The 22,415-nt window shown below is 35.7% G+C and overlaps 1 protein-coding gene across 3 annotated transcripts in view; it reads left to right on the top strand.

The window, feature by feature from the left end:
• LOC143240583 (uncharacterized) overlaps window positions 1-22,415 on the top strand; it is a 53,364-nt gene that overhangs the window by 5,893 nt on the left and 25,056 nt on the right. For all 3 annotated transcript variants that reach the window (XM_076483283.1, XM_076483273.1, XM_076483263.1), the window contains exons 3-4: window positions 10,598-10,699; window positions 12,706-12,896. In XM_076483283.1, coding sequence (XP_076339398.1) covers window positions 10,598-10,699; window positions 12,706-12,896 — 293 coding nt within the window. The remainder of the gene's footprint in view (window positions 1-10,597; window positions 10,700-12,705; window positions 12,897-22,415) is intronic.

Here is a 22,415-nt window from a genome sequence, read left to right as displayed (position 1 = left end):
AGGATTTAGACTACTGTAACCATTATTCACAAATAATTGAATCAATACGTTCTCTAGTGCCTGTCTGAGCCACTCTGTTTACTTGATCTTTTATTTTTAACTGTTCCCAGGTAGGATAGTAGTAAGTCTTTGGATTTACAATGCTAAAATCATAAGTTCGATCCCCCTGGTGAACACAGCAAATAACTGGATGTGCCTTTGCTACAGGAAAACACAAAATTATCTTCAATAATTTTTATTTTATGTCACGCTAATGATTGCAGTTGTTATTGCCATATTTCTCTTTTTTCTTTGACAATGTTTTCTCTATCACTTTCCATATCCTAATCTTTGAAGAGTAACAAGTCAGTATGCTTGGTTTATTGTGAGACAGTTTATATTTATAGTACAAGAGTTTACGTTGAGTAAATTAACTTTGATTTGATATCGATACAATTCGCTTAATATGAATCTAGCGAGCTCTGCATTTTTCTGTTTCGCTAATCATCAGTTTTTCCCCACTAAAGTTATGTAATGTCTACGTAAAACTACTTATGTTTGACGTGAATCCGATAAAGTAAAATTATTTGTAATGTTTGAAATTTATAAACGTTCCTGATGAAATATCTGAAGTTTCCGATTAATAAACATTATTACAGTTACAGCTTTAGAGGTTTAGGGTATACAAACTGTAGCAAAACCGACAATATATACTGTCTTTTGACGAATCGCGTCTGTTATATTTATTGGTGTGAGAATATATTCTAGAAATTAAAGTTTGCACAACAATATGACCAGATGGGATAGGGCGTTCGACTCGTAATCTGAGGGTTGCAGATTCGAATCACCGTCGTACCAAACATGCTCGCCCTTTCAGCCGTGGAGGCGTTATAATGTAACGGGCAATCCCGCTATTCGTTGGTAAAAGAGTAGCCCAAGAGTTGGCGGTGAGTGGTGATGACTAGCTGGCTTCCCTCTAGTCTTATACTGCTAAATTAGGGACGGCTAGCGCAGACAGCCCTCGTATAGCTTTGCGCAAAATTAAAAAAACAATATAGACGATGAACAAGTATTTATGTATACACGCATTGCTAATTCTTGTACTTGAAAATTTTCTGCAACTTTAATGGATAGGCGGGAGTTTTACGATACAGATTTAACAGTATATATTATGTACATTTCTAAGTATAAATGTAACTTAAAACATCGATATTAAAATATACATGTGATAGTAAATCCGTCACAATATCCAACAGTAAGTTCCTATGAAAGAAAAATATTTACACTATTTTTTCACATTATACACAAAGGTTTTTTGAATTCAAGCACATAGTCTTCTCTTACAGTCTCCAACATGTTGAGAACGTTGCCTAAGCCATGAAATGATATATCCAAAATTGGTCATTATTATTACAAAGTGTTTTAACAAATAAAGCACAAGAAGCCTATGCTGCTCTCTCTCTCTCTCTCTCTCTAGATTATTGCACCAGTTATGTGAAAGTTAAAGAACTCTTCTCAAAGTGTACGAGTTAATACCAAAGGCTTGTCACCTAAAGTTTCAAGATTATCGTCAGCAAGATAATAAACTTCTAAATTTTACGGCTCTTCTAGTTAAAAATCTTCTGACAGATAGGGTAAAACTTCAAAACCATCAAAGTCTACCTGCCATCTTTGTATGAAAACTGGTCATGTTATATACAATTGTTGGCGTTTCAAAAAGAAAAGGAGACAGCACCCCATGCATTTATGTCAAAATAACTTAATGTTGTTGTTACGGTCACTGATAAAACGGCTAAAGTAGTCAAGGAGAAACTTGGACCATTTTATGTTTTGTTTAATATTTTTGACAAATGACACTGCGAATTCATAACATTTATTTGGCATCAGATCTGATTTGGAGATCATTTATAGTTGGAGTAAGTCGTACTTTGCTAATTAAGTCTATCGTTATTGTTAGGAAACGATTTGGTTAGGTAAAAGTTGTTGCCGCACCCAATATGTTTACTAAGTTGATCACTGTTTCATTCAAGGATGATAGTGTTGAGTTGAATCCAAGCATGTTTCCCTTGTGTGCTGTGACTCGAACTCAGGCGAGAAAATTATGCTGAAAACAAATGACAGACACTTGTTCATTGAACTATATTATACATTAGTCTCAGACATTTTTTGTATCCTGCCTGTTCTATAAAGTTAGAGATTTGTGAGTGTAGAAATTAACATTATACGTTTTACGAAAGTACTAGCATATCTTCGAATATTGTTGCCAAGTGAACTTTCGAGAATGTCGCTTTAAAGTTTATAAATCAACACGCAGAGAGAAAGATGTATAATATTGTTGGTCTGCTTCAGACAGCACACTGTAAGCCTCAGAATCTATCTTTGTAACAAATGCTTATTAATCGGAAACAACAGATATTTGACCAGGAACTTTTATAGGTTTCGAACATTACAAACTTCAATGAATTAACTTCAGACGGTAGCATTTCTATGAGGATATTAGATATTTTCATCGGGGAAAACACGCGCGTGAAGAATAAAGCTAGCTATCATTCCTATCAAGTGAAATGTTTCTATGTCGTAACAAAAAAAGTACTTTGCGTCTCGAGGACGGTCGACAAAGTATTCTGTTCCAGACCAGATAGACGACTTAATATTGTTTATAGGTTTATAAATCTTGTACAAAAATCAATATTTGTAATAACCGTTATTATAAATTCTATTGCTTTTGTATAGTAAAATATATTTATGTTAAGAAAGAAAATTGTATTTATCAATCTTATCAGAAAATATCATGCATTTGATACACATTAACATTCAGTTAACATCTAAATTAAAATTAAAATTTCCGGTTATTTTGAAATCGTAATATGTTAACATACGTAACATAATAAATCGGAGACTCGTACAACATAAACTATAACATGTAACACCTTTCTGCTATTTCTGTAGAAAACTTGTGTTTGTTAGTATTTGTAAAAGAAAAAGGGAGCAATGCCTTTTGCGTTCGTGTCCACATACAAATGTAGTTTCACCAGATCATGTTGTTGATTTGACCGCTAATAACAAAAATAAAAATACAGACGTAGTTAGAGAAGAATTTAGACATTGTGTGTTTGTTCGTTACGAGGCTTTGACAAATAACACTGCTAATCCAATACCCATATGTATTGTACGTGATACAGGGACAACTCAATCAATCATTGGTATTAGAAGGTATATTGCCTTTAGATTTGACTTCTGGTACTGTTGAGCCTATTATTGTTCAAGTTATAGATGGTGGCTTTGTTATTGTTCATCTTCATAAAAATTATTTTGCATCAACTTTGTTTCAGGATCAGTTTTGGTTGGAGTAAGACCTACTCAGTTAAGTAAAAGTGTATCATTATTGTTGGGAAGTGTTGTTGCTAAGCCCAAAATGGTTAATAAGCCTACCATTGTTTCATCTAAGGAGTGTGATGATATTGAGTTTCTCTTTATGCTGTGACTCGGGCTCAGAAATTAAGCCAAAAACGCATGATAGACACGTATTCAGCCGACGTGGTTATAGATTTGTCTGGTACAATTTTTGGGTCCTACATGGATCTTTTGAATGATTGTTATACGGACAAGTCTTTGAGTGACAATGATGTACGTGAGTGATATGTTTCACCTGGTGAAGTTCCGTTTGTGATAAGTAAACTGATCGCCGAACAAGAAAAGGATCCACATAATTCCTCACTCACTCAAGAAAATTCCGAATTGTTACTTTTCAAAAATGGTGTGCTCATGAGAAAATAGAAATAACCAAATGTACCAACTTCAGAAAACTGGACTGTAGTTTATCAAATTGTTGTTCCAAGAGCTTATTGTTCTGAAATATTGAAATTTGCACATAGAATTTTCCTGGGAGACCACCCAGATGTTAACAAGACGTGTGGCAAAGTCATGACACGTTTCTTTTGACTAAATAATTAGGCAAGACGTTTCCTACTTTTGTAAAACTTGTCATACCTGTCAATTGGCCAGAAAACCTAAGTAGAAAATTCCTATTGCCTTTTTGAAACCTATTCTAGCTTTCGAAGAACGCTTCAGTTGTGTAATTGTTGACTGCGTTGGACTTTTATACAAAACTATCAGGGGAAAAGTATTTATTGACTAATATTTGCCTCCATTCATTTCCCTGAAACGATTCCCTTGAGAGAAACCTTTCAGCCCCAGAAGTTTCTAAAGCTTTAATTAATGCTTTTGTTGGCTTGCCTAAAGAAATTGTCTGATCGGGGATCAAAATTTATCAGTTCAGTGCTAAACAGATCAAATCTAGTGCATATCATCTAGAATCGCGAGGTGCTCTTGAGAGATTTCATTCTACCTTGCAAAATATCATGCAGACTTACTGTCTTCATAAGAATATGGATAGGAGGAATAACTTAATGTATTATTTTCTGCTCAGGAGTAAGTTCAGGAGACGTTACGGTTTAACTTTTTGGAGTTGATGTTTGGTCATTCAATGCGTGGCCCTTTGAAATTGCTTATAAAACAATGGTTGGAAGATGACCCGAAAGAAATGCACTTATTGGATTGCGTTTCCAAGTTTCTGTCCAGACTCTTATGCGCTTGTGATTTGGCTCGGAAAAATTTCAAGTCATTCCAAACTAAAATTAAAAATGTTTGTAATTGCAAGCCTGATGAGCACAAGTTCTGTCCACGTGGCATGGTCTTGTATTGTTACTCATTATGGAACATACACTCAAAGCGAGGCCTCATGGTCTATATTGTAAAAACTCCTGGTCGTCGAAAGGCTACCAAGCTTGTCAAGTGAATATGTTTAAACACTATCACATTCGAGATGCATCAGAAAATATATTCTGATATTGATGATAATCATTTTGACTCAGACACCCGTCAGTTTGAAAATATCAGAGATGAATGGAATATTGAAATGAGTAATTCTGACATTCGAGCCAAAGTACATTGTATTGTGAATTCTTCAGTTCTTACAAACAAGAGAAATTTGAGATTTTTGGAAATGGCTGGTTATTACAGAAAGTATGGCTGACATCACTGTACCATTAAGAAACCTACTGAAGAAAAATGAAAGTTCAAGTAGTCTGAAACATCTCAATCTACTTTTGAAAAGGTCAAATCTCTTATTGTGCACTCTCTCTGTGTTGATGGCACCTGACTGATAAGTTTAAAAATAGTTGTCGATATCAGCGATTTTGGTGCTGATGCTGTTCTATTACATTTAGACGATAAAGATATTGAACATTCTGTTTGTTATTTTTCAAATATGCTTAAATATCACCAAAAGAATTATTTTACTGTGGAAAAAGAAACATAGGCTTTATTGGTAGCTTTAAAATATTTCTGTTTGTATTTGCACTACAACAACCTATTAACATTTACACTGATCATAACCCGTTGACGTTTTTTGAACCAAATAAAGAGGAAAACAGATAACTTAAATTGCTATTATATATATCTATTTTAATACTGACGTTTGTTCAAGTTAAATTACATATTGAAAAATCTGCATAACTTGTACTGTTAAATCTGTATTGTGAAATTCACACCTTTCTCGATATTTGTCACATGCTACGATCACAACTGATACTGTTAACCCACTTGTTAAATTGGGCTGCCTATAAATTACGCACTGTTTAATCATAGTGATGGTATTTCCTTTTTCTGGGTATTATGACGAGTTGTCTCGTTCTGTTTCTTCTGGCAGCAGTATTCTTGAAGACAGTCACTTATTTTCTTGTTTATTTTTAGCACCATCTTTATGGGGAACTCTAGCTGCTTTATGTTGAGATTTTTGTTGCTGCTTGTTGGTAATAGAATTGCACTCATTCATAATGTATTCAATTTTATAACAAGCATGACATTTTGCCTCCTTTTTATTTGCTGATTTCTTGTCACATTTGGTGTCATCCTACTTCTGTTCAGCGACCCTTGTTTTGTAGATTGCCACATTTGAGCCCAAGTTGCTTACTCCTCCTATACAGTTATTAGTCAGTCCACATGCTTATATGATGTGTTTGTGACCTTACATTATTTTCGCCACCACAACCGCTGTGCATAGATAGACCTATCTGCTGCTGTGGATCCTGACTGGCTTCTTACTATCAGGTTTTGTGTGGGTCAGAATTATTCTTATCTACTCTGTTATTACAGTATAATATGTAATAAATTCACTTCAGAAATCGCCACTATACGCTCTTAATTGTCACACTCATAATCATGGAGTCTAGATCTATCTTTAGAGCTACATTTTTGACTCGTAATTTAGATTTGACAAAGATCTTGAACATTCCACACTAATATTAGTGGCCACAGAAATATTTTCAAAAGGGGCAAAACGTTTTTATAGTGTAAATCAATAGACTAAAAGGATGTGTGTGTTTGAACGCATACACAGATTTACAATTTCAATAAAAACAAGAGTATTTAGTTCAACTACTATGTTAAGTTTATATGAAAAGTGCAATTTTCTATGAAATGTAAGGGGAGAAAATGCTTCCTTTGGTCCCTATCTGTGGGCACCTATGTTCGTAAACAGTTACGTAAACAAACCTGCGATGAATTGTTGCTTTAAAAATAACTACATTTAACACTTGCACAGTATAATTTACTTAACACATTACATATGCATTAAACTTAAACTGAAAGTCGTGTATATCTAAAGTAATATTAATGATATAATAGGCCTAATGTTTATGTCTAAAAGCAAATACATTACCGTTCTTATCCAACTTGATAAAGCCGTTTACATAACAGCAATTGATTTAAATTAGTATTTAATATTATTTACCCAAATGGGTCATAAAAATAGACCATTGGGGTTGATAATTGAAATTGGTAACCCCTCATAAACTCGAAACAGGTTGGTCATTCTAGTCTGTGAAATGTAAAATCTAAATTTCGAATTTTAATAATCTGCTGGACGAGCATCACTATTTCAAGTATGAAAACGTTGACTTTGTTTGTTTTGGAATTTCGCACAAAGCTACTCGAGGGCTATCTTTGCTAGCCGTCCCTAATTTAGCAGTGTAAGACTAGAGGGAAGGCAGCTAGTCATCACCACCCACCGCCAACTCTTGGGCTACTCTTTTACCAACGAATAGTGGGATTGACCGTCACATTATAACGCCCCCACGGCTGGGAGGGCGAGCATGTTTGGCGCGACTCGGGCGCGAACCCGCAACCCTCAGATTACGAAGCGCACGCCTTAACGCGCTAGGCCATGCCGGGCCCATGAAAACGTTGAACTGCTGAAGATAAGAGCAAGAAGCGAGTACTTCTGTCTCTGACACGGCTGTTTGGAACAAACGCCCCACAAGTTTGTCATGTAGGTTTAAAATATTAAACATAGAGGGAACATGGATGTATATTTACGTAATGCAGTCTAAGACCGCTACTTGTGTAGATATGTTACGAATCTCGTAGTTAAAATGAGCAAAAAACATAACCATGCTGTCGTAATTACACATCATTCCTATTTGTGTACTAATCTTCATTTCGAAACCACTGCAAATAATTTTTTATTCAGTGGTAAACAATAAATATTAAAATGAGTAAAAAAAAACTGGAAAAATTTTATTACATCAATCATCTTCATTACTATTTTCTCAAAATTGTAATTTTTTAAAGCAAAATAAATCTTAACGGTTCCAATCAACTATGTTTTCTTATCGTGGAAGACAAGATCGTGATTAAGAGGACTCCTTTATCCCTTCACAAGTTTTTTGATACTTCCTATTAAAGTAAATGTACGAATTATATTTTAAGAAACCTGTCAAAGCAAATAATATAGTGTACCTTTTTATATTCGTAACGATCTGAATATTTGTATGCATATTATCTTCGGGCGTGCGAATTTTCTGCAAGCAGTTGGTTGGGATCCATTACATGTAATCTTGAAGTATATCACGCTACAGAATCCGCATTTTCATCTCTCTCTCTCTTCTCTCTCTCTCTGGACTTTAAACGAATTCTTCAACAACGAAAGAAACAAAACATAAAACCTTTTAAAAACAACCTCAAGTGACATCATTAAAAGTTACAAACGCATGCCAAAAAGGGTATTTTTTTTATCGTTGTTGTGTTCAACAGGATTATTTAATGGATTTATTTTGTTAGTATTGTGTATTCTTCACCTCCACCTCGGTAAACTACGTAGAAAGAAAAGTCACAATATTAAGTGACATAACCCAGTAACATAATGAAACGTTGTAGTTAATAAAGACATTAGATTTTTTTTTGTCTAAAAATTGAATAGTGTTTAAAATCTCCCAAACAGGAGGTAATATGCCTTTAGTAATAAATGCACTGAGAATAACAGTTTTGGTTACAACTGCAACTTGCACAAGAAGTCTTCGTCTACTGCCAAGTGGTAGGGTGAGGCAGTTACAGCCACTGTTGAATTGATAGCCGACTACATCAAAATGTCACAGCTATCTTTCCTTTAAGACGATATGGCTAACAACGAAGTATTGAATCCGTGCCTTTTGTGCACCGGAGAAAATTTGTTTACTTAAGTGACTTGGCGTCCAAACAGTGTTGTACCGTGCAAATATTATGTCTTGTCATTTCGGGCTAAGTTTTCACTGCAATTAAGCACATTTCTTTTATATTGTAGTTAGCTTTTGGTAATAAACACCAAACTTTATAATATTAGGACTATAACAAAAATATACAAGGAAAATTTTGTCCTTTTTTCTTTTAATTTGATTCATTCAATTAGATTCAGAATAATGTTAGTCTTGCTTTTTTAAATATAATTTCGGCTTTATATTTTTCGAAAGACATTATTGTTTAAAAAAATCTATGTTTGCAAGATCAGTTTTGAAACTATTTGTTTTTAATTGGGTGTACCACATTAAAAATATACTGTTAAACAAATCGTAACCCTAATAATCTAGAAGTTTCTTTAAATATTTGAATCTTGTTTAGTTATTTCAGATATAAGTAGAAGTAACTTTAAAGTCAGTTTAAACTACAATTAAAGTGACTTAAGCATGAAAAACGTTTCATTTATGGTTGATTTTTGATTCATATTGAAAATTGTACTGTAATTGCTATTTGACCTCCTTTTTAAAATAATACACATAGCTTTTCGGACACATTATTTTAAGACTAGCGGAAATGTTCAATAATTAGTACATTTTTCAAATGCAAAATCACTCTGGAAAATATTGTTGTCAAAATTATTTAAAATGCCTATATCTTTTAAATGAAAATATATATTTAAGTTCTTCAATTCGTTTGGAAAGAATGCTCGTTATTCTTTATTAGAATTCCTGTTCTTTCGTATCTTTGTAGAAATCCTAGTAAATTCAGTGGACTTTTAAAACTAATAGATTTTAAATAAGTAAACAATTTGAATGCAAAAAAAAAAGAAAATGAAAAATTACTTATTATAGATTATATTATATTTTTGATGTATTTTCGTCGTTTTTGTATGAACTAGGAAAGGTCTTCTCGATGACGAGAAACCTACTTAAAGTAAAAAAGTATCTCAGAACGGTGGTATGAGTATTAACACTATATTGACAAATTTTCTTACACTGTTCTCAGACCCGGCATGGAAAGGTGGTTAAGGCACTCGACTCGAAATCTGAGGGTCACGGGTTCGAATTACCGTCACATTAAACATGCTCGTCCTTTTAGCCGTGAGGGCGTAAATGTGATGGTCAATCCCACAATTCTTTTATAAGAGTAGCCCAAGACTTGGCGGTGGGTGGTGATGATTAGTTGTCTTTTATCTTGTCTCACACTGCTAAATTAGGGACGGCTATCTCGTGTAGCCTTCGTGTAGCTTTGCACAAAGTTCAAAACAAACCAAACCATTGTTCTCGGGTTTAATTTCTGTTCCGTATGCCAAATAAACCTGTCTTAGTACACTTTCAAACGGTTAGTTCAAATAACTTCATCCTAGGCCCAGCAAGGCCAGGTGGGTTAAGGTGCTCGACTCGTAATCTGAGGGTCGCGGGTTCGAATCTCCGTCGCACCAAACTTTCTCGCCCTTTTAGCCGTGGGGGTGTTATAATGTCAATCCCACTATTCGTTAGTAAAATAGTAGCCCAAGAGTTGGCGGTGTGTGGTGATGATCAGCTGCCTTCTCTCTCGTTTTACACTGCTAAATTAGGGACGGTTAACGCAGATAGTCCTCGTGTAGCTTTGTGCGAAATTAAAAAAAAACTCCTTAGCGTTATCGTTCTGTAAAGAAACTAAGGTTTGTTTAAGCATCATTGCATCATCTAAGGGCAAGGAAGACCATTACACAATTACTAAGAGGCCTACAATAATCTTTTAGTTTCTCAAGTTTAATATTTCTACAGCATCTTAAGCACATTGGTCAGATTGCACATCCAATAAATCATCTTGTTTGTTTCAAGACCAAGATCAAAAGTGCTAAAATGAAAAGCTATGTTCAATTTTAAAACGGTATTGCTTTTATATGGAGAAAAAAGTGAAATATTTACATCTGAAACAATGTTCAAATGTAAAAATTAAAATAAAGTAAATAAAGGAAACTTAAAACTAGTTATCGTGAAAATTTAAAATTTTGGTTAGTTTACGCAGAATTTGACTTGTGTGAAATTATTAACGTGCAGATATTTATTTATTTTTGCAGATAATTCCTACGACATAACACCACCAAAGGAAAAACCAAAACGCCATCTTCCATTTTCACCCGTAAAAGTGCTAGATTTACCAGATTTGGTAAACGACCAATGTAAGTTGTTAAAGCCTCCTTTGCTAACATTGAATTTACGGTCGTATAATGTAAGTCTATTTATTAATTATACGGTTCAGATTTGTCCTCTTTACACTGTTTCACCAACTTTACTACTTGTCAAGACATTATTTTTTAAGTACAGGCTGTACGAGTCCTAGTTTTCCTGATTTAAAAAAAAACTGTCCTATCAAGTAGCTACACTAGTTCCAGATATCCTGGTTGATTTTACTAGTAAATACTTATTTTTCAATTTGAACTAAATATGCAAGTTTTTAGCGTGATGTCTCGCAGTTTTTAGGTGATAATACTGCATATTATTGTATCGAAGCTGCTCCATGTTACCTTTTATACATTGAAAAAATTATAATCCTAAAAATTTAAAAACTGCAACTCCTGAACATGAATAAATAGTTGGGGAAAATTTTCACATTTAACCGTGTGTATCTGTATATTTGTTTTTCCAATTCTGAAATTAAATGATACTACCATAAAGGGTTATTATCGTTTCCATAATGGTATTTAGACGATGATTGTAGTGAAGAACTAGAACATCTGTGGATGTGGGGATAATGTTATACGTTCTGTGACGATGTTTGCCCGATTTTGAAAAATAATTACTATTTTAGTCCTATTGATGAATCGTATGTGTAGAATTTGTTCCGTATTATAATTTATTTCAGACGAATCTACGATTTATTACGTTATATACGTTACGTATTACTATCTCGCATAACAGGAAATTTGAATTTTAGCTTAGTAGTTACTTAAATGTTTGTATATTAAAATTATTTGGAAATAAGATTACATACAATTTCCTTTTTTTTAAACATTTTAACATACATAAAAACAATACAATTTATAATAACGGTTATTACCAATAGTTATTACAAATGATTATTTATATACAATAGTTTTACAAACTTAAAGACAACACTGATTCTTGTATATGGTCTAGAATTGATTATTTTACTGACGATCCAGTTCCACGACAAGCAAATTAATTCCGAGTTGGTATTTTTGCACCTCGCTTAAACTAACGACTCCTTTCTTGGCTTGCCTCACATCAGCTAGAAGGTCATTTCGTATGGAAGAAGATATTTGATGTCCTCATAGAAACAATAAAGTCTGAAGTAATTCATTGAAGTTGAACGGTTTGTAATGTTCAAAATCTATGACCTTCCGGTCAAATATTGCAGCTTTCCAATTAACAGACGTTAATGACAATTATAGTTTACAGACCAATAGCGTACTGACTGTAGCTGTCTAATAATAATCTCTTTACCCGCCTCTAGGCTGGCCGCTTTTAATGGGTATCACGCGACCCTAGAACATTCACCAAAGCTCGCGACAACACTAAATCACTAGTATTACATACACATTATTGATTCTCACGCACACGAACGTTCTACAAATTTCGAGAATAGGGAGGACTTGCGCAATTCATAGTCAACAATACACGTTACATGCAAAAGGAAAACTATAATGAAACAAGCGTAGGTACTAAACGTATAACGGTAAATTTGTTACAATTATACAATTTGCACTTTTTTCTTTTACCTGGTGTTAACCATACAATTTGAATTATAGTTAATTTCTCTTACTTATAGTGTTGACTTTCTTTTGACGACGTTGTTGTGTATTTATACCAATATCCTCAGTATTTATGCGCCTTGTTTGGGTGATTGTATTATAGTGTAATAAGGTAATCTTATGGCTATATACAAGTTCGCTTTATGGACTCTTCCATATACCACTCTTCACTGTAACCAACCTGCGTAACAGTGGTTTGGGATTATGTAATATGAGCTATTATTCTAGGGTGAAAAATGACACTTCGACTCATAACTGTGGTTTTTTAAATGATCAGAGTATCGTTAATTGTATAAATCCAGACCATGTTGAAACTTCATAGTTTGTAAACGTGTTCCATATTGGAAATTAGTCGATGTTTTTGTTATTACTATATTGTTTTCCGTTTGTTGAGTGTAAACTTCCTTTCCAAGTTACACATGTTCTCGATTGGGGAAACCGTGGCTATATTGTAGCAGCTTTGAAAGGAGGATTATACATATGCAAAGTCGAGGATATGTCCACCAGAACTGTAAACTACCGTGAAGATACCATCTATACTGCCGTTGCTTGGAATTCTAAAGGAAGACTTCTTGCTAGCGGTACAGACAGCGGGGAGATTGAGGTGAGACGGTGAGGTACTTTTACTCAAAATGCTGAGCTTCAGTAAAAAATGTAATCATTTTTAATTTTCACAGTAAGACTAGCAAAATATGTTTTCAAATTTTAGGCAATTTTTATACGAGCTCACAACAAAAGTGAAAGCTCCTCCATATGCAGAATTGGCTGTGTACCGGTAGACAGATACAAGCTGTTGAGACCTGAGACAATATTTTTTATTGTGTGAATACGCGAAACTAGTATTAAGACAAAAGGTCTACCTCAAAGTGAAAGATGTTTAAGCGTAGTGTTATAAGTTTTTTACACCAGGTGTTAATATATTAACAATGTTCCACAGCCAAGAGTATGGGCTTGGAGAAATTTTAGTGACCTAGATATTGCTATTTAAATGAAATATTAAATAGTATCGATATTTAATACTATTTTTATTAAATATTAACAATTATTACTATTGTAATTTATTTCAAAACTTAATCGTTTATGTTAAATGTAACATGCAAGTCCAATTTACTTGCCATGTAACCTGGGCAAGTTCCTAGTCTTGATAGGACCCCAGGATACATTTTAGGTTGAGGTTCCACTGTAAATATCTCATTTGGAGATGCCCTGTTAGCTGTTCTCTTACCAACATACTTCCAAAGACAGTCACGGGGAATTACATTTGGCCAGGATCGTCTATCCTTCTAAATTCTGTATACCACACCATTAATTCCTTTTGGTCCAACATATGGCTCCTCCCAACATCCTTTTTTGTAGCGAGAATTGTAAGATGTTACCATGTCACCTCAATGGCATCCAATATCATCAGTATTAACGTTATAGCAAAGTTTTAGTTATTACATATTATAATTGATTTCGGAAGAATCTCCGATTTATAATGTTTCATACATCGTGTACTACAACTTCAAACAACCAGAATTTTAATTTTAATTTCGACACGTATGAAACTTCATTTGCTAACAAGATTGATGCACACAGTTTTCTTTTTAACACAAATATATTAATATATATAAAATAATGTATTTCATAATAACTGTTATTAATAGTTATTTAAAATGACACACACACACACACACACACACACACACACACACACACACACACACAGTGTAAGGGACGGAGCACAAACGATTATACATAATCTCAGCTGAAGTTTCTACTTTAACAGCCACCATAAGGCTGATATAACTTCGTTTCTTGAGTTATTATCTACTTCTTACTTCGACTGGTGACCTTTCAACTTCGGCCATAAAGACACTTCTGTGACTAATGATCGTCAATTAATTAATCACGCGAAACTCTGTCGAGTGTTGAAAACGGGTAACAAAACTTGCTTCATGAAATACTGGAGAGAATTTGTTTTAAACCCCAAAACATGGGGTTGTATATGATTTTTAGGAAACTCTTAAGATACCTCTCATAACTATCCAGGTCCAGTCCACAAGTATGTCCTTTATCTAATTTGTTCAGTTATGCTGACTCACCGTTTACTCCTTGAACCAAAACTAAACACTTATTTCACAATGTCAGAAGCTGTTAATCTGCTGACCCTTTGGATGTATCTTTCCTTCTTGTTGACTGCTCCATTTGGGTGATCAGTGAAGTTGACAAACTTCATGTGTCTTTTCTTTGCTGCGATATCGGATGTCGCAGTTTGTCAATGTGTGTCATTTGACCTTTCACATAAACGTCTTTAAGAAGCTTCTATTATACACTCGTTAATATGTATATGTGGCGCACATTGGAAATTCAATTTCCTTTCGTAGAACCATATGAAATGTTGATAAAATGCCTTAAATTCTATACCAACAAGGTTTTCATACTTTTAGTTGTACGTATAAGCATAGACGGTATTACTTAATGGGCAATTGTCTGGTCTCCCAGGAAAGGCTCTATTCTTTCAGTTTATCTCCTTTGGGATCTAAATATCCACCTACGTGTTTTCCGTGCGCGGTGACCCGTGAAGGGGAGGAGAGAATCATGGTGGTGGAGGGGTCCTACTCCAACACACCACTTTGGCCTTTAATTCCTGTAGACGGACGGCCTTGGGTGGGGTCAATGGGCACTGAAATATTCTTTTTTTATTATGGATCCTCCAAAAACTTAAATAAAATAATGAAAAAACAGTCCATAGGTAAACTACCACGTCTTGAAGATTATGAGCAGCAATCTTCAACATCTGTAACACCTATTGTACCTCATTTTCTTATACTACATTCTCTTTCAGACACACTTTAAGGGCAAATGTCTCCCTTTTTCATTCAGAAGGGACAAGAGGGACTTGCTGGCTCTCCAAAGTCAGTGAAGGAGCTTTGATCTGGTGACATATTGGTGGAAACATCCACATCTCAACACAGTGAACTCCTCTTGCATTCGAAAGCAATTGAGGATATACCAATTGATATACTTTGAATTTGTCACAAGGAGTTATTATTGAGAGGGATTTGAAGAACATCCCCGAGTCAGAGATTCTTGATGGTTTCTCCACCAAAGGAGTTTCTGCAGTGAGGCGTAACTCCACTTTCCAAGATGGAATTTCGATGCCAATCAATGTCCTCACCATCTTCACCTGCCACCATCAAGGCAGGTTATCTTAATTACTTACCCTGAGGCTCGAAAGTTGTTGTCCACCACTTCATCTTGGACACATGCTGCTGCATTTCATTCCACTACTGCAGTGGGAGTGCAGGTGGATCTCTGTGCCTCCAAATGAATCATTCTAAAGGCAAATGAAAAGTCTTTTGACCTCCATGGTTAAAAATGTTGATGAATCAACTTCAACACCCATCTCTGTCCCTAACATCTAGCAAAACCAAAGATCCTATTTCTTTGGTTCTAGGTACAGGTATTTTCTCGGGTACATCTTCTACTACCCCAAGGTGCAAAACGATCATTTGTTCACGTCCTTAATCGCTGGAATCCTCTTCAACAGCAAATACCTGCCTAATAGACCCAGGGCAAGATCCATGGAAGTCAATAGACCTCCCTCAAATAAAAAAACAGTAAATAAAAAAGCTGTGGTCGTAAACAGAAGGCTTTTTTATCCAATTCGCCTACACATAAATAAAAATGGCCATCTTGATACAATAAAAGTGTCGATGTTTATATTCTTATCTCAATGACATGAAAACATTGATTGCTTCCTACCATCCTTACTGGAAACATTTCTGAAATCTGTTGATGCAGTCACCTTCTGGCAGTTTTCTTTATACAGAAATGACAGACTGTGTGGTGGAGGCGTGGCACTGTTGGTTGATCAGCACTGTGCCCACCCTGTCTTTGCCAGTTGACATATCCTTTGAGGCCCAAGCTATCCCTGTTTCCTTGGATTATACCATCACTGTTTTTTACCTGTCACCTAAAGAGACCTATAATCAATCAGACCTTAATGCTCTCATTGAACAGTTGCCGTTTCCCTTCTTAATCCTGGGGGACTTTAATGGACATCATCTTCTCTGGGGAAGTGCTGCTATTGATAGAAGGGGTCGCTCCATAGAGCGTATGCTCTCTTATCACAGCGTTTCTCTTTTCAATACTGGTTCTTCCACTTACTTTCATGCACCTAGTCAGTACTTTACTGCTATTTATTTCTCAGTTTGCTCCACTTCACTATGCTCCCATTTTTCTTGAGTTGATAATAATCCACGAGGCAGTCAATAGACGACTGTGTGGCACCAGTAACTGACTGTATTATACAGGCAGATGCTCCATGTATTCCTAAAACCTCGACACGTTTTCCACGATATCCTCGTCAGTGGTGGTACCCTGCCTGCTACATGGCATGGAAAGCTTAAAAACGGGCCTGGGATACTTTTCGTAGGTATCCCACACTCTCTTACAACATTGCTTTCGAGCAGGCTCGTGCACATGCTCAGTGGGTAAGAAGTTAAAGCCAGATGGAATCTTCGATTAAGTTCACAAGCAGCATATCTTCTACCACCAGATCCATATTGGACAAGATTCGAAAGGTCAATGGACAATATAATTCTGCCCACTTTCGATCTTGTTCTCTGTTGGCTGGCAAGTAGATACTCTAGGTGAAAGCTTTTGCCAGGTATCTAGCACTTCTGCTTCTTCATCCACCTTCTTAGCCATCAAGATTTGGGCAGAGCAATCGCTTCTTTCCTTTCGAGCTCTAGACTCTATGACTATAATTGTCCCTTTATACTGGCCCTTAATTGGTCTGGCAGTACATCAGTCAGACCTTATGATGTACACTATGAAATGCTGCGCCATCTAACTCCTGCTTCTCTTGCTATTCTTCTGGTTGTTTTTAACCGGATCTGGCACGAGAATGTTTTTCCTGATGTCTGGCACCAGGCTATTGTTTTACCTTTCTCTAAGCCTGGGAAGGATCTCAAGATTCCTTCAAACTACCATCCAATAGATTTGACGAGCTATTTAGGTAAGAACTTAGAGAGGATGGTTAATGCTCCTCTTGTTTGGTTCCTCGAATCAAACAACCTCCTCCCGTCCATCCAGTGTGGTTTCCGATGAGAGCACTCCACTATAGACCACCTGATTCGACTTGGAACGTCAATCAGAGAAGCTTTTTTCAAATGACAACATCTTGTAACAATATTATTTGACATTGAGAAGACTTATGATACAACATGGAGGTATTGCATTTTGCGAGACCTCCATATATATGGGTTACGTGGCCATTTGCCCATTTTGATTAAACATGTTTTAATGGACAGGAGATTCAAAGTTCATGTGGGTTCTACACTCTTATCTTTTCTACAGAAAGTTGGAATCCCCCCAGGGCTGTGTTTTGAGTGTCACACATTTTAGTATAAAGATTAATGCAATCGCTGAAGAACTCCCTCTTACTGTTGCTAACGGGTTCTACGTTGACTACTTTCACATCTCATGTCAGTCGTCAAACATGAGGTATGTTGAGCGGCAGCTATAAACTACCCTCAATCATTTACTGAAATGGACCACAGCAAACAGCTTTAGCTTTTCTCTCTAAAACTTTTTGCATGCATTTTTTTTTTTTGCCATCGGGGTATTCACCCTACTCCAGAACTCTGTATCAGTGAAGTTATGCTGCCTGTGGTCTTTTATAGAACGTTTCTTGGGCTTATCATTGACCTAAGCTTATCTTTAATACCACACATCAATCAGCTACGGGTCAAATGTACAAGATCACTGAACATTCTCCGTGTCCTCTCTTACACCACTTGGGGAGCGGATCGATGTTCTATTCTTAAGATATATTATGCTCTTATTCGATTGAAACTCGACTATGGATCATCACTGTTCTACGGTTCTGCCACGACCTCGGCCTTAAAGATGCTGGATCCCATTCGTCATTAAGGACTTTTCTGCACTGAGGCTTTCTGCACTTCCCCCATTTCAGAGCTTATACATAGTCTCATGGAACCTTCTTTGCACCTCCGCCATTTGCAACTGTCTTTACTATAAGCTTGGAAACTTCGTTCCTTACCAAAGCATCCCGCCTGGGGTTGTGTTTTCCTTCGCCAATGGGTCATACGTTTTCAGAACAGACGACCTACCATTGCTCTTTTGGCCTTCATATCCAGGCACAGTTGGATGAATTGGGTCTGTCCTTGGACAGTACTGCTGTATCCAGTGGTCAGCCCATTCCACCATGGCTTTTTACAGTCCCCAATTATAACCTATCATTAAGTTATATGAGGAAAGCAGGCATTCCCAATTGGAAATACTGTCTGTTATTTGCTGAATGTCTTTCGAATCACATTCCATTCCTATTTATACAGATTTTTCGAAATCAGGTAATTGTGTGGGCTCTGCCATGGTTTGTTACAGTTCGGTGGTTGCACGCAGAACCCTCTCTACAGTTTCTGTGTTTATTGCTGAACTGTGTGCCACTTCTCTTGCCCTGGCTCACATAAATGCTAAGCAGTACTCAAACTGCACTATTTATGCTGACTTGCTTAGTTCTCAACTGGCCCTGGAATCGCTTCATGGTAGTTCACACCTTGTTCTTGTCAATATTCAAACTTGACTGGCTCATTTCTATTTAACATCTACTTCTATCCAGTTTTTCTGGATACCTAGTCATGTTGGTATTCGCGAGAACGAGCTCGCCGACACTGCAGTTAAATCTATCTGCTTTGGCACTCACTAATGTGCCTGTTCCATACATGGACTATGGTCCTGTTTTCAAGGCTCCACTATGCCATTTGGCAGTCAACTTGGAGTAGGCAACGTGAAAACAAGTTTTTTCAAATAAAATTCTATATTGGACTTTGGACTTCTTGCTTCCATAAGGATCGGAAAGAGGAAGTTCTAACTAGACTACGCATTGGTAACAGTTTTTAACTCATCGTTTTCTTTTATCTGGAAATGATGCACCAGTGTGTAGTCTGTGTAACACTCGGGTCATAATAAGCCACATTTTACTTTCTTGCCGTCATTACGACTCTCCACAACAGCACCATTTTAAACATGTTCTGTCCCAAAGTTTATCCATAACGTTAGACAGTGTTATTGGTGATGGTGACATTGTCCACTTTGGAGATTTTTTAATTTTTTAAAGGCCATTAATCTATTTAATGTCTTAAGTTTTTAAACTTATACATTAGAACTTTATCTCGTTTGATTTCAAATTAGAAAATGGCCGTAACATGAAATGACTCGTAACCAGGACTGGAAAGACGAACTTCAAGAGACTGACTGTGTTTTTTGAACTTGCCTGTTTGTCTACCTGGCGAATTATGATAATTACAATTATGCTACAAAAGTCCTTTACAGCTTGTATTACTGTAGTTTTTCACTTACCACTGTAGATTAGATGTAAACATTGGTATTAATGCTATTTGTGTTTTTACTCTTTGTTTTACCTTAATTTCCTTTTATGAATTTTACTAAATTTACTTTAATTTTACCTTTTTACCGGATGTTTGGCGCAGATGCCTAGCTGCTTTGTGCCATAAAACACGAAACCAACCAGCCTTTTAATCTGCTCGTGAGGTTTCTTATCATGGGACTGCAGAATGACTAAGACCACCCCTGTTTATGAGGTGAATAGATATAGCATGTTAAACATAGACGTGTTTGGAGGACTGGCTTGTAAACCTCTTCACTTTCGCATTATTTATAACCTTCAAAAAGAGATGCTACTCTTCCTGCAGTCTATATTTTACTGATGACATGAGTAAAGTACGGTGATCATACGTTCTTGAGTAACTGTACGTGAGAAGAAACAATTCGAATGAAGAGTAAGTGGTGAACTAAACAAAATGCGCACTTCATTAGGCAGTATGTACCATGATATATTGAAACTAGGCTAAGAAAGTATCGTTGAAATGTTCTATATACGATCTATGTGAAACATGTTAACAAAATTGTTTTCTATTCCCTAGCATGAATTACTTGTCTTAATGGGCTAAGAACGCATCATATGGTACGAACATTTTAAATGTCTTTAAAGGTTCATCAACAAACCACATCGTTGTTGCTCAATGCTGTTTTTATATGCGCTTGAAATCACTACAGAAGTTTGCAGGCGACGATATTTTATGGCATAGTAAAAATAGTTATTTAGGTTTAATTTAAAAAGACATCTGGATACTCGCCAGAATTGTAGATATTCTCTGCTGAAGCTAGTCAGGTACGTACTTTGTACGTTTATAGGTATGATCGCATGGTGATAGGCTGCTGTATGTTGAAAATCAAATAACAAGCTACCATAATAAGATTTAGGCATTAAAGTGTGATCAAAATCATTAATGAAATGTTAAGATTTTGTAACTAAGCTCGGAAATTAGGTTTGAATATACTCTCGACAGCACCAACTTATCAAATTTTAGTAAAACTCAAAATAGAATGGGGGAAGACATTACGGTCTGCTATTTTACGCAGTAACAATTTTTTCCTCCTCAGTTGTGTTTTTTTGAAACAATGTAAAATCATTTAAAGAGAAGCAGATATAAACAAAAATAATTGAAACACTACTTGTAAGGTAATCAAAGCTAACACTCTATAAACATTTGGGGAAACTCCTTTTATCATATAAACATTTGGGGAAACTCCTTTTATCTATATTAATGTTTTGTTCTCCTCATTTCGCTAAAAAAAGAAACCAACAAAAACTAATTTACCACCATCTACAAATTTGTCCTGACATCAAGAATGAATGAAGGTTTCTTTGGAATTCAACTGCCTTGTTGAATGTAACGTTCACCTCACAATGACTTGTAAAAATTAAAACCAGAATTTTCTGCTGTAAAATTAGGTGTTTTTATACTTTTAGACAATTTTTTGGGGTTTAATGGTTCCTCACTAAACATCAGTACTGTTTGTTGTACCTGAGCTGGTCTAATGAGTTGCTTTAAAAAACAAACAAACAGAAAAGACTAATCAAATAATGTCGTGGTAAAAATATAAGTTTTATACTAATGTTTCATGACAATGTAATACTTTATAACATCATGCAATAAAACTGAGACCTTAAGACCTGCTTCTCAGAGGCCTCTGTGATTTTCATCTGGCAACACCATCTGCTGTGAAACGGTCCCGATCTTCGGTATACAACTAATTTGCAGATCTGACATTTCGTGTGTATTTACAAAGCAGCTTTATTTTTAAGTATTTTGCCGTTCCTCGGCCACGAGTATTTACTAACATTATGGTAACTTTCTAATTACTTAAGTTTAATCGACCCTAACGTCATATGTCTTCTAGGTAATGTATGAATTAAAAGATTAAAAAACTATAATGTACGAGAATATAAACATAATCTAGTAATCTCGACTGCAGCTAAACGGTGATACCCACGGAACGAAATCTGCAAAAAATAGGTGGGAAAACAAGGTTAAAGAAACAGTATTTAAACCGACACTAGCATCAATAGCAAGGTTAAAAATAACTGTAAAGAAAGAAATTTGTATTTAAACCTTTATTTTGAAAAAAAAAAACAGCTCCATGACTGAGCTACAAAATCACTTATTTGTGAGGTAGGCCTTATGTTTTAAAAATGGTAGTTTCGTGCATGTGCTCAGGAGAGATTGTATGTCACGATGTTCTCTGTCAAACCTATGTTTAGGGTGACTTGGTTAACAACTAGACTTTATATCTTATTCAGCAGCACAAACGTTTTCTTTTGAAACTAAATTATGATTCCTTGGAACTGATTAGTTTCTTAATAAAGTATTACAATCTTTATTCAAACAATCATTCAATACGTTAATTTTTTATGTAGTGTTACCATGAACTTAGGGGATTCGACCAAACATTCTGTTTTTGTGATGTAAAAAATTATACTTGTATAATTATAGCGCAACTACTTGTGGTATTTAGTATTTTCTACATAGTTCACATTCTCTTGAAGTATTAGCATATTTTGTTTTGGCTTTAATACTTATTTATAGCAACTGGGGGCCCGGCATGGCCAAGCGCGTAAGGCGTGCGACTCGTAATCCGAGGGTCGCGGGTTCGCGCCCGCGTCGCGCTAAACATGCTCGCCCTCCCAGCCGTGGGGGCGTATAATGTTACGGTCAATCCCACTTTTCGTTGGTAAAAGAGTAGCCCA

The sequence above is a fragment of the Tachypleus tridentatus genome, chromosome 2 (genome assembly GCF_004210375.1).
Source record: "Tachypleus tridentatus isolate NWPU-2018 chromosome 2, ASM421037v1, whole genome shotgun sequence".
NCBI classification, from domain to species: domain Eukaryota; kingdom Metazoa; phylum Arthropoda; class Merostomata; order Xiphosura; family Limulidae; genus Tachypleus; species Tachypleus tridentatus.
Note: the sequence above shows the minus strand (reverse complement) of the source record. Positions and strands in the feature narration are given on the sequence as shown.